Source organism: Anser anser (genome assembly GCF_964211835.1).
Source record: "Anser anser genome assembly, chromosome: 13".
NCBI classification, from domain to species: domain Eukaryota; kingdom Metazoa; phylum Chordata; class Aves; order Anseriformes; family Anatidae; genus Anser; species Anser anser.
The window spans coordinates 10,902,160-10,916,365 of NC_139734.1; the positions used below are offsets into that span (position 1 = coordinate 10,902,160).

The 14,206-nt window shown below is 42.2% G+C and overlaps 1 protein-coding gene across 8 annotated transcripts in view; it reads right to left on the minus strand.

Moving 5' to 3' along the window:
• Nucleotides 1-14,206, minus strand: part of AFF2 (ALF transcription elongation factor 2) — a 426,609-nt gene that overhangs the window by 314,150 nt on the left and 98,253 nt on the right. The window contains exon 1 of one of the 8 annotated variants that reach the window (XM_083797151.1): nt 10,205-14,108. The exons of the other annotated variants lie outside the window; for them this stretch is intronic. Coding sequence (XP_083653277.1) covers nt 10,205-10,292 — 88 coding nt within the window. The 5' untranslated portion in view covers nt 10,293-14,108. Of the gene's footprint in view, nt 1-10,204; nt 14,109-14,206 lie in introns of those variants that run through there. 8 annotated transcript variants of the gene reach the window in all.

Consider the following 14,206-nt stretch of genomic DNA (forward strand, 5'->3'; position numbering starts at 1 on the left):
TTTCATATTATAGGATCTCTTTATTTTTGCCAATAAAGCACAACAGTAATTAATACAGCAATATTTTCTTATTGTTCACAATGAGTAAAGCAAGTAAAACTGCTCAGATTCTGCTTTGGCTCTGCCCCCTACCAGCACAAAATACAATAAATACTATTGAAGAATTCCTATTAAGACAAACAGCTGCCAAACAAAATACAACAAAAATCTCCCGTAAAAGGCTGCTGTCTGTTTATTCAGAGAGAGAGTCAGGATCACTCACAGAAAACAGTGTGGCACTGCTCTTTCATATTTAAATACTTGTGCTGCATCTTATTGCTACAACCATCTCACAGGGCTAAGGAGGATAATTTGTTAGGTGCCCACGGGATGGGTGCCCTGGTCTGCAGCGTGTTGCAGAGCTGTGGCTCCAGCACCAGCTCACCTTCCTGAGCGGTATCTGGAACCAACCGTACATCACTAGCACGCGCTTTCCACCCCTGGACTTACGCTGCTACACATATGGGGAGACTGACAAATGCTTCCATCTTTAACTAGCTGCCCACAGGCAAGATGCCAGGCTGGGACATCTCCCAGTAGTCGCGATTGATGGCTGCTCCAGGCTGACCCCTCTGGCAGGCCGGGGCTGCAGGGGAGGCTCTGGGACCCCCGTGCTGCTGCTCGCCCAGTGTCACCGGAGCCACACGCTGGTGCACACTGGAGCTGTACCCGCTTCTTTTCAACCACCCGTTTTTAAAGCAGGGCCAGGGATGTTGGAGCAGTTTGTTGCACGTAGGTTAACTTGCTACAAAGGATACTTGAATTTAGCTGAGAAAGAGGGCACTATTCATTTGGTAACAGCAAGCAAACCCATTCATACTCCTTATATTTGGCCCCAAAACCTACAATTGAGGGTGTACCTCCACCTCAGTGAACATTTCTGTCCTTTCTATGTGCGTTTTGTATCATGCCAATGTACTCATGACCAAAACCACTTTCATGACAAGTAAAGCTTTTTTTTTTTTCCTCAATTTCAGCAATGAACAAAATTTAAGCAAAAAATGACTCAGCTGTGACTGCACGGCCCCGCTGGGGAGCACACCCATGTCTCAACAAACAGGTGGCTGGAAGCAGAGAGCTACCTCCTGTCATCATTCCTCCTCAAACAAAGTGGGCTGATGAACTGTGTGTGACTTTTAAAGCCTTGTTGATGAAGCCTCCCCGGGATCAGACACGGGCCCTACCCTGTACTGAGCACCAAAGGGGTGCGATGTTGTCCTGATGCTGCAGCAACACCGGGCACAACCCAGCGCAAACCTCCCTGCCTGCCTGGATGGCTGCAACCCCAGCCTCTGCGCCCAGAGCTTGTAAATGGCTCCCTGCCCCATGGAAGAGGCTGATCACGCACACGTTCAATATCAAAACACTCCTACTGATTCAAAGTACGTGGGAAAAGGAGCCAGGACTGAAAAGCCAGAGCCAGTAGAACTGCAACATGCATCAACAAATGAAAATGTGAATGAAGAAGTTTCATCCTCAGGAAGTCCTCAGAAGGGAGAACTGAGATCTTCAGAATCTGCGTTTCTGACTAAAAAGGCAACTCAAATAGCTGGATACTACCTCTCTTCTCAGCGCCAGAAACCAAGAGAACCTCACGTTCAGAAGAACCCAATCTGGTCCTAACCACTTTATAGGATTAAATAAAAAAGGCAAGAACCTTAAATACAAAGAAAATATCCATGAGAAGATAATCTGCTCTCACTTCAAAGGCCTACATGAAAACAACACTCAGTCATAACAGCAGCATCCTGTTAATGACACACACTTAAACAAAACGAACAAAATGTACTAAGAGTAAGCTGACATTCTGGCAACAGCAGGTTAAAAAAAAAGCCTAAATTTATAATTTTGCATTCAACATTTAGTTTAACAAAACCAAGAACCAATGCACTTAAGTTAGAAGAACGTTTTAAAAAACACTAGCACCGTGACAGATGAATGACAGTTGGACAATTTGATCACAACTGACAATTCACATTTAAGCTCACATAGGAATCCCCAACCTTTATGCTCTCTTCAGTCGGCCCAAAGTCAACAAGCACTTATCGTTAGGCACATACTTGCATCCACCGACGTAGGCACGCTCACAGTAAAGTACTGTGTGTACTTAAATACGTTGCTGAATCGGGCAGTGCGCACAGATATGGCCATGCCACTAAAAACCACCATTTTCAGATTTTTGACAGTCACCCCTTACCCCCCCCAATTTGTTCTCGTCTGGGTACTATTTTTTTTGTCACAACATTTATAATCCCTGGTATTGCGCCCCCTAAATTGAAAGCTGTGACGCAGTCTTAACCACAACTTTGAAAACATGCTGACATTATAATATACAAACATGTACAAAAGATATACACACTCAGACCCACTAGGGGATAAAACAGACTGGAAGGAAATGAGGAACTTTATGTTACTGTCTTTTCTAATGAGATAGAAAGTGGCAGATGTAAAGATTTCATTCAGCCGACAATCTCTTTTATGATATGAATAAACTACTAAAACAGATTTAATCCTTTATAAAATCAGATTATAAGAAGCAGACAAAATCACAACTTTATTCAATACGCCATTTTATCCAGTGTGACTAATGCATTATTTGTATGAAGTTAAAGTGGAGCGTTGGAAAGCTATGAAATAAATCAAATGCTCTACTTTATGTAATCTTAACAGACAGATCCCATTAGGATTCTACTATGCATAGCTGTTGGTTAAAATCATTGACCAGTAGTATCCTTACAAATTAATCAACTGAGGTAATGCTGGCTTGGCTGTCATCATTTGCTGCTAATCTACATTTAGAATTCACTTCAACTTTTCAAGCCCTTTAGAACAGGTTTATCAATTCTCTCGCCCTCGCTTCAGACATCCACCTCACCGCTAATTGTTTACAGAAGACCTGGGACAATGGAACTGTATCATTTATGCCCTTTTTCTTTCCGCAGACATTAGAGCGTATATTGACACTGGGTTATAATTAGTCAGAAAGATGTTAAATCTTAACCAAACATTCTAGTCTGCCTCAATTTTTTGATGAGACCTTTTATCATTGAAGTTGAATTAGCAGGCAAACTGTAGGGGTTTACACAAGTGAGAGTCATTACAAAATCTAAAATACCCCTTATCTGGTTGACATGCAGCTAGAAGAATTTTCTTGGTTATGGATATACAGGAAGAAAAAAGCATTTTTGATATCAGGTTATTTGTGGAGCTCTAATGTGTTTTCAAATATACAACTTGTGTTATGCCTATGTATTTTATACAGTTTCTAGTCATGTTTGTTAGATGTCTGCTTGTCGTGTACTGCAAGATTCATGAGCAGTCTACAACCAGGCAAAATCCTCACACAACAGCTTGTCTTGGGTAATGGGGAAAGAACCAGGCAGAATAAAGTGGCAGAAAAGTGTATTATTTATTATCCTGACAGGGATAACACCTAGTCATGGTCTACAGTCCAAACGTGTTCAGTGTCCTGCAGACAGGACCGGATGATTCTGAAGGAGCAAACAGGTGTTTTCTTACACAAATACTGAAAACCTCTATAATGATTTTGCTCCCTTATCTATGACCCCTTCATGTGCACATTAAAGAACAGTCAGTTCAGGCAAGGGCTCTTTGAAAAGAGAAGGAAAGACCAGGCAGTAGCAGTAATATTGCCAGAGATTGCATAATGCTTCTGGAGCTCTACCAGAGAGTAGGTAAAGGTCATCTTCTCGTCTTCTCCAGAAATGGAGTGAGAAAGCAAAGGAAGCTGTGGTCAAGTATGCTTTAGAGTTCAGTAAATAAATGAAAAACTTCAGCTAGGAGCAGTGGCCTTCAGCTCAGCCCTCTAGTGCAACTTTGCTGGCCCACAGACAATTATCAAAGCCATGAGGGCAATAAGTCTATGTACGTATGCTACTATTAATCTCCCTAAATTACCTTAAAAGTATATGCACAATTTCATCAACATTCTTGAAAAGTCCATCACTCAGAACCAACTTCTTCCTTTAGTCTAGTAAAATACACATGTCCAAATACCTCCTGCTTTTCTGGGACATAAAAATAAAGACCACCAATTGTTTTTGCTGTCTATTTTCCCTTGAGCGCTGAAAGAAAGGACCTTTGAACAACCTATGGTGAATAAAATCTTGCCTCTGTATTTTTGTTTAAACATCACAAAGATGTACTCTTCCTAGTGCTTGCTAAAAACAATGCAGTAATTTGTATCCCCAAGTGGTATAAATAGAAAATATGTTCAGTCTAATAACATATGTGAAGAAAACTCATGCCCAGGGTTAACCAACAAAGCAGCAGTCCGCTAGAAACAAAGGCAGCTGGCTCAAAGAGCAACAATGCTGCCGAAAAAGTGTGGATGTCCTATTCAGTCAAGCATCCAAGACTTGACGTTTACTTAAGCTACAGCTGCATATACAAAGCTTTGCTATAAGACCCAGGAAATGACAAGTCCTCTGGACTAACAAGACTCTTATGTCTCCAAGAGGTCCGTGGCCCTCACTGTCCAGCTCAGAGCAGGGTAAATTATATCAAATATGCACACTGTAAATATATGGCACATTCTTTGGTCTTCAGAATAGTTTCTCTGCTTTGATTTCCTCTTCTTGAAAATATGCTCTGCCCAAATCCTCCTGTTTCTTTTTATGGGCTTGCCTTTCCCCTACTAATATATCTGCCTAGGTTCCTGTCTTGCTCTATCATCATAAACATTCATAAACATTAAGGGACTTAACCTCATCACACCCCTGCGGAATAGGAAAATATACCCATCGGAGTGGGCGAGCAGTGAACTGGAACCCAGCTGACAGCATCCTGACCAATGCAGAGTCCTTCAGCAAGGCACTTCTCTCCTCTCAGCCCCATTTCCGCAGGTATAAAGAAAAAGGGGGGGGGAGGGTAATGATACTGACTTCTCTGCAAAATGCCTCAGTCTACCAGTAAAATTCTGAGATGCTATTCTCTCCTTACAAAAGGAGGTAAAGTATTTAGAGAGACATAAATCAAGGTTTCATGAAAGGTCCGTGGCCAGAAATCTCACCCTATTTTTCTAAGCATGTCTGATACCATCAGTGCAAAAGTTGTATCCAGAACAGATCTCAACGCATAGGCTATGCCACAGACAATCTGCACCAACATCATTTGCTCTACTTGTAGGTAATGCAGTGCAAGCAAGCTCATGAAGGACTACGCATGCTACAGTGAAGTTCAGAGTAGAGAAAGTTGCAAAAAAGTTCCCAGCTGATCCCCCAGAAGATGAAAAAATGAACAGAAACACTAGATACAGGTAATTGCACTCGGCCTCTTGCTTTCCACTCGAACAACAACAAAAAACACAATTTACCAAATATCATTACCCTGTTTTGACAGACACCACAACTTTCTGAAGGCAGTGGCAGAGTGGGTAAGAGGATCCATGTTCCACTCCTAAGCGTATATTCACCTCAATTAAGCAAACTTAAAGAGAACTACGATAATTCTGCCAAGTGTTACCAAAAAACCACAACGCAACTTATCTCCTGCTCCAAGCAACTGCCACCCTCAGCCCCTGGTCACCGCCTCCATCCACTTACCGCTCTTCAAAGGCTTGGGGAAGACAAATGGGCCTTCCAGCGTGCAGCGAAGCAGAAAGCCATGAAAATCAAAGGGCTGCTTTTTGAGTAAATATGAGCTCCAAAGCCATTGTCCTTTCCCACAGAGGAGATCTATGAAAATGCTTACTATAGCATATGCACAGTATTCTTTACAGCTCTGCCTCCCTGCTGACCACCAGCCCCAGGGCCCAGTCCGCTTCCCATTACAATCAGCTCCACCACACCCACTGACTTGTATTGGAATTCTTTCAGGGACCCTAACTAATGAGTTTTTAAACATTTGTAGACAGAGAAGATAATTCCTCATCATTATTCTTCATAGGAAACACCAGGAAGAATGTCATTCTATTGTTCTACAGGAAAGAAACTGGAAGAAAAATCACCCCCACATTCAAAAGAGCAGCCCGGCGTTTTCATACGGAAACTGGCTACCCGAGCGATGGGTGCCTCAGGTGAGAATTCAGGACAGGGACCTAAAAAGCATGCAGCCCGCTGAAATTAAGCCCCCTGAAAACATCTCTCACAGTGGCCTTTATGCAAAGAGGCCCACAATCAACATGTATTTTTCCAAATCTTGGATACTATGTTCTCAAACATAAGCGTGGCTGCCGACAGCAGCACAGAAAGACTCACCTAAACACCGTATTCCTGCAGGAACCCAGTTTCCCTCGTGACATGAGACTAAAATAAATGGAAACTGGCAACCTTAATAACATTCTGTGTTTCCTGATTTTATATTTAAAGCTTTGCAAAGCTTTGCGTGTGCTTTCTCAATAGATAGCAGTGTGTTTTTTCTTTTCCTCACAAGTGAAATCTTGACCTAAACCAATGATACAGAAAGAGGTGAAAAAAGAATAACTAGACCTACATGGTGGACTGTTACCCTCAGACCTAATAACGTTTTAAATGAAAAACATCTCATTTTGAAGCCTTCTTAGCATAGATCACAAGTCACAGAAGTACTGCTTTTACCTGATCTTACTTCTAGGTATCTATCATTCTGTCAGATGCTGATACCATCACCTACCAGAAGAGTTCACATTTGAGTGACCAGAAAGAAAACGTATAAACTCCAGCCAAATCCTGACCATAGTCCATGCAAAGTGCCATAAGGAAAAAGCACTAGTCTCAGTAGTAAGATGTCTGCAGGTTTGAGCCCCAGGCACTGAAAGCAATGTAGAGCTACAGAATTTACTTATTTCACAACACCATGTACACCCACAGCAGTACAAAAATAGCAATTATAATACTTGTCAAAGGAACAACTGAGTGATTTTTAACTTGGTGCTCTATCTCGTTTTCTTCTTCTCTGGTTGTTCATACCCCACCCCATCAAACATATAATTATGAGTGGGCTATTCACGTCTTACTATAATTGGTAGCACCATGCAGCATCTGAGTCAGGAATCCATCTGAATTGCTGACTACAGCTCCTCACTAAACAAGACTTACACACTGCACATAGTAAATGGCATTCTCCCATTCTCCGTGTCACCCGCAATGAAAATCAGCTTCCAGTTCTGGCACCATATCCAACTCTCCTTAAACCTCACCACCTCGGATCACCTGGAATGAGGACTCACTGATAATCGCCAGTAAATAGACACAGATAGCTGCTGAGGTCACAAACAGGAAAGAAATTCTACAAGTATTCAATCCCCAGAAATAAAAAATAAAATCAATCAAGTTGGTGGCTTGATTTGAACACATACATAAAATGTCATTAAAACATGATGTAAAGTTTTACAGAAAAGACTACTGACTAGACCTTTGTTTAACACTCGTAATAATTTATGGTGTGGATCTGCTATGTAAGAGTTGAAAAACAGCCTCCTCATGATAAAAGAGCTTGTAATAGCTGGGAAGTTAACTGCAGGAGGTTTGGGTTTATTCCTTTACCTCAGCTCTCTAGTTCCATGTTATTTTTTCAGTACTACAAGCACAACCTTGCCAACCCACTGTACCAACTGCATTTAAGGGCAGCTTTGCTGAAACCAGCGAGCAACTTACAATTGTTTCCAAGTTTTTGCAAGGCCAGGCTCCAGTAAGAGTTTGTGAAAACAAACATCCCACATTCATTTCCCAAAATCTTCCCTTGCAAATGCAGACTGAACATCACATGCTCTTTGCCAAATAATTGTATCATTAGAAGGTAATCAAAATGGAGCTTAAAACCTTACTAATGTGTACATTGCCATCCTTCCTCTCCCTCTCTTCTGCTTTTTTTTATCTGTACAGTTGTCCATTAGTCAGGAGCAACATACCTCCCGATATCTGTGATCAAACCTATTAGAACAATTTAAATATTTTGATTACAAACCATCAATACAAAATATTCAGAAACAACAACAGGGTGAAACACCTGTCTTCCTGAGTCACGGTCCTGACTTCCTGACTATTATTTTATGAGTGGTCCGGAAGATTACACTAACTTGACAGATTACTGGATTTACTGTCTTCTTTTTCAATTCTTAAGGAAGAATTTGTAACATTGCAAAACCCAGAGTTGGGGCACAGTTTCAGTTCTCAGTGTTAATAGATGTTTGACGGTTTTATAAAATCTATTTTATTAACTGCAACCAAGAGAAAAATTCAGGCTTTTTTCCTCCATTTTTCTTTTCTTTCTTTTCAAAAGAAAGGTAGTAAATTTGAATTAGAATGGTTCAGAATTGGACTCCGCAGAGTTGTTCACATGCACGGTATTAGGTGTGTGCAAAGTGCCTGCTGATCCTGGTCATTAGAGAGCTGCAGCACATTTCTGGAAGTCTGCCTTTTGGCCATAACAGGGTCAAGTCCAGCACCTGCTGAAATCAGTTGGGAGCACCTCCAGGGATGGCCCTGGCTACTGGCTCAAACCCAAGCTGGAGGAACACGTAGGTACTTTATGGTATGTATTGATTATATACATTTAATGAGCATCCAGGAGCCCACTCCTTCAAGCCCTCCACACAAAGAAATTCCATTTTACCTCCAACCTAAAGGCACCAGGGAAAGACAGGGTGGGGTCTGTCTGTTTAGATGCTTATTCCACATTCTTCCAGGGCTCAATGTATAAGTTACTTCCTACAGCTCTTACAGAGAGAGCGAGCTTTAATATCTGTATTCTTTTTGGCTGTTCAGTCAATTGTACAATCACATAAAACCGCTAATAGAGCTCAGGCAAATGGATGCACACTTTATAGTCAAAAGTAACAGCAGTTTCCATCACCAAGTACAGGGAGAACTAGGGTTCAATCGTTAGTGAAACACTGAGCATTTTGGGAACAGTCAAGAACCCAGTTCAGTAAAACTTGAAATCAGTGTTGCTTCAATAGGGTTGCTTGTGTGCTTAACACTGCATACCTGCGTATGGACCCTGCTACATTATCGCCAAGTCTTAGATCCAATTTTGTCCCATCTCACACGACGGGAATTTTGTTCTTTACTTGCATAAAAAGAGAATTTGGGCCTCATAACCCAGACAGCACGAGAACGCTCCTTCCAAGAAGCTGGAGCATACTGCCCCGGACTTAAGAAGTACAAAAAGACCAGAGGCGTCCACCATTTTTTTTTTTCAGAGAGCATTTAGTATATTTATTTGACTTAACACATTACAGAATGTCACATTTCCCCTTTAAATATTTAGTTAAATTTCAGGTTGCAATACAGGCTTCTCAGATGCACAAAAGGAATAATTCTGCTCGGCTGAAGGACCTGTACCATAACATTATCTTTACTCAAAAACAAAATCCCAAACAATATAATTGGCATTCATGTATAAAGTGCTTGAACGCTCTGAAGTCCTGCCTGGCTTTGGAATAGCTGAACAGTATCTGAAGTATCTGCTCTCCATCCCAATTTGTATATTTCAGAAGTCATTAAATTCTTGAATGAATCATTAGAAAAACAATTCAAATGCTGTTAAACTGATTGTAATTTTGCCTCATAGGATAGATGTGAGCTTAATGTTTGCAAACGGCCAAATTCTTTTAAGATTTACACTCCATGGAGTTCAATATCAGCCAGGGAAGAATTACTAAATCAGGATGTACTTAAAGTACAGGTTTTGGCCCAAGAATATTTTTGGTCTTTCTCAGCTGCTTGTTTTGACAACATCTAATCCCCCTCACCCACCCACCAGCAGCCACACAATCCATCCATTTACACTTTCAAAGCAAATTGAAAATGAAACGTTTTCAAATAATTACTCGGGGATGTCTGTAATACAAATCTAAAAAGTAACGCCAATTCAACTGTAATATTTCTTAAGGAGAAGAAAGGGAGGGGAAAAAAACCCTTGCAGAAATCCATTCAAAATGCGACTTCCTCCTGTGCTAACGCTCTCACCACCACCCCCAAGAAGGAAAAAAAAAATGAGAAAAAAAACCCTCAATCTAAGTCCCAAAGAGCCTATCTACTCTATTTCACACATCCCCATCAGAAACACAACACTGTTTCCACGTTCAGAAGACTTTTCATTTAGCAAGCTATTACAGACCCTGGTGACAGAGCGGTAACTGAGGTCTTCTGCAGAGGCACAAGGCAAGGAGGGAAGGTGGCCGAGGGGCAGAATACCCAAGGCTGGAGCTCGAACAGTTCACCTTTGTCTGGAGAGCAGGATCCCCCCTCCGGACTGAGGTCTACGCTGGAAGCACACTGCTGGGACATACAGTATGGTTTTGCATTCATACAGGAGGGGAACCTGGCCCACAGATGGCCTGTTCTCAGCTTTGTCAGCCACAAACAGACCTTTGAACTTTCTATTTATATAACAGTTTGGTGAGTTTAAGCCTCTTCCTGTATAACTGGCAGTTTGCTGGTTTTGCTCTAATTAGGCTACTTGTGATACATAATATAAAAAGAGAAGACGAGAGGCTTGTTTCTCTGCAGCATGAACTCTTCGCTATCCCGACCGCACAGCTACAACAATGGTGTTACCTGCCGATTGTGTTGCCCTTTGCTAGGTATTATTTTCCATACCTCAACGTGCATTTTGCTGCTAAGTATTTTCTCGGCTTCCGCTTTCTCAAAGATTGGAGGACTTAGAAAATATTAGTGCCAACACCGATAAATAAAACATAAACCATGAATCTCCCCGCCTCTGTTTGTGTTACCGAAGAGCCATATATTCTGGGTTGGTTGGGTTTTTGTTGGGGTTTGCTGTTTCCCAGCTGCTGATTAATGGCACCACCTTACTCCGTAAGCAGGTTCAAATCCAGCCACACGGTCCCAGGACGCGTCAAGATTTCATTTACTTGGTTACCACAGACAAGCGTGGAAAGTGATTTAAAAGATGAAATTTGATTTTTAACAGCAAGTGGTCCCCTTGGTGCACACAGGCATTCAAGCTTTTCATTATATCCATCTCCCTTCCTTTCTCCCTCATAGAATGGCTCGTATTAAATGCAAGCCCAGGTGAACGTTTCTTATTCACCCAGGAATCTCAGCAGACTTCAGCTTTGGCCCTTTCACCTAGACCAGAGTTTAGATTCATTTAAATTGTTTTGTTTTTACAGCTTTTTGAGTTTGGTAAAACATCCACTGAGATACTTAGTTTTGCACATTTTGTCCAATTGCTACCATGTAAAAATTAAGAAAAAAAACCCGCGCATACTCTGAGCTACCCTCTCAACAACATTCCTGACAAAGGGTCACTGAAACACCTTGTTCTTGTACTGTTGTGATCCCTCCTAATATGGGAAACCAAAGGGCTGATTCTGCAGCCTCCACCAGGACAAAGATCCCCCTAAGCATCCTGAATGCTCGGTGACAACTCCAGAAGACACGCTGAGGCAGTGCACTGCAACTTTGGCAGTCTTGGCCAAAACACATCTCGAGAAGTGATGCAGAGAGGTACCTCTGGTGGACAGAAGAAAAACGTGGTGGGGTTTTTCCCATCACCCTAAAATGTGTGGGGAATCACTTCCTGATATGCACAGAAAGCGTTACCTTTAAACCTTTACATTGGATAAAAAACCTCCACTCAACTATATATTTTTATATATATCTATTTCTCAGGCTAACTATGTTTCTGCTGCACTTGTATACAGATAATACATACAAACACCCACACACGCTGTAGGCCTGAGCTTGCCTTCTTTGCGATTGCAGCACAGATTAGCAGAAGTTTTGTGTTTGCAAGCAACGCAGAAGAGGGTCTCTCATTGCCTTATAACCGCTCACGAGACGCGTTTTACAGAGGCCAGCTTACAGACAGAAGCGCCGAGGACAGTTGCAAAATACGAGGCACAAATCCACACATCATGCTAACAATACTTATTTGTAAATATCATGGAGTAACCACACCACACTGGATACACAGACAAAAATAAATACATTTTGATGGGTAAGCATGCATATTTCTGGGTGTGCAGAGATGATGCATGTACACATACGTCACGTTTATTTACACACATTTATGGATAGATGAGCTAAATTCATCTTTCCTTAAGCAATGTAATTACTTGCCTGAGATACATAAATCTTTATATGTACAATAAAATACATGTAATGCTTGCGTATACATGTAGATTACATACCCCTATATTATATACATGTGCACAAGCATATACTAATTGGATTATTAAAGGCTAAATCCAACTTGATCTCTGCAACGGTAATCCAACTGTGTCACAGACAGAGTTTGTGTAGATATCAAAACACTTTGAAACAGCCATGAAGTAAAACATGTTCTTGCCTCACAAACCCCAAAAACACACACACACAAAAAAATAAAACCAAAAAAAAAAAATCACTGCGAGAAATGAAGTGAATGGAAATTATGGAATGAGTGGCAATACGTTAATATTTTATGCAAAAACAGAGGCACAAGAGTTCTATTCTTTCTGATGCACATCTCTAAATCCACATAAAACCATTGTCAAATGAAAGCAAGTTATTAAGCAAACATTAAAACTCAATACCTATAATGTGCTTAGTATTTGAACTACACCCACATATTGGGTTGTAACAGCTTCTATTAAATTAATGATGTTACCCACACTATAAATTAGGCAAATTGTATGCAAATATTATTTGAGTAGTTATATGGTGGTTATCAGTTGTGTGCAAAATAAATTAGTGTAGCAGAGTCAAGATAGTGTGGTAGAGGCATAATATTTAATTGAGAACTAATTTTATTGTGATTATTACTTTTAAATAACAACAGCCCGGTTATTAAAAGATGTAATATGATGGTATATGCAGAGCTGATAAAACACGCGCAGGATCCAAAACGCCTGCTTCCAGATTAATATTGATACAGCGTAATTTATGGTTCCAAGGATTTACTCCGAACTGCTGTAAAATAGGACGTGACAGGTATTTGGTTCTGATTATCTTGGATTTGCAACCATAGCTGCTACACTGTGGTTGGCAAAATGATAGTTATTAACTAAATATATGATCTTTTTCCTAGACATACCTTTATATTACCAACAAAGTAAAGGCTCTGCAAAACACGAGGTCCAAATGCACATGCACACTCACGCAAAATCCGTGTGACATTTAGCGATTAGGATCACAAAGCAGTATTTTACTTTCTCTCTTTCTTGGCAAACTGTGCTCCAGCCCAAAACCATTTAACAAAACAGTAACCAACCTCTGAATTTAACCGTGCATAGTTGCAAAATTGTAACTGCGTTTCCTAAATTGAAAAGAACCAATAAAAACAGTCGTAAAGAATAATCATAATTTCATTAACCAGCCGGGAAAGTGCCTGAATACCTACCCCAGCACCAACTTTCCCAGCTACTTGTCACCCATCGAAATTCCTCAGCAGTGACTTCGGTAACAAGTTTACAATACACTCAAACAGATGCACCGGCCCCTCCAAGGTGTGCGCTTAGTTGCAGAGCAACGTAAGCCTAAAGCCCCCACTCAAAACAAAATAAAAAATGAAAAAAAGAAAAAGAAAGTAAGGAAGGAAAGACGGAAGGAAGAAAAAGGATGGGAAAAGGTAAAGAAGAAAGAGGCAGAGAAAGGAAGAGACCTGTTATAATATCACGGGGACCGAGCTTCCCACTTCCCAAACTAACTTCAATAACGCTTTCCCCGAACGGGAAGCCCGCAAAACCAGCGACAGCCCCCCCCCGGGCGAGCAGGGCTGCAGCCGAAGTGTGCCACACGGCAAAACTCGGGCCGCCTTCCCCCCGCCGAGGGACTGCGGCCGCTGACAGCCGTAAATACACCGGGAGCGAAGCGGCGAGCCCGGGGAAAACATCGCCTCCCCACGCCGCTGCCCTCGGCGGCCGGGGGGGCGCCGCTGCCGCCGCTCTCCCCGCCGGCAGCCCGGCGCATCCCGGCTCCCCCCCGCTCCCCCGGTGTGAAGTTGGCCCCCCGGGGCGGTGCGGGGGCTCCCCGCCAGCCGCAGCGGGGCTGCCGGAGCCGGCGGGCGCAGCGCGGAGCCGCTCGGCGGCGGGCACCGGGCGCTTCGCCCCGCAACAAAGGCTCCCAGGCACCGGCGGAGAGAGCGGGGAGGAGAGGAAAGGAGGCAGCTGGTCGGGGGAAGAGGGGTGGAGGGGAGGGAGAGAGGAAAGGGGGGGAATAAAACAACCCCCGAAAAATTAAAAAGCGACCCCCCCCCCAAAAAAAAAAAAACACCA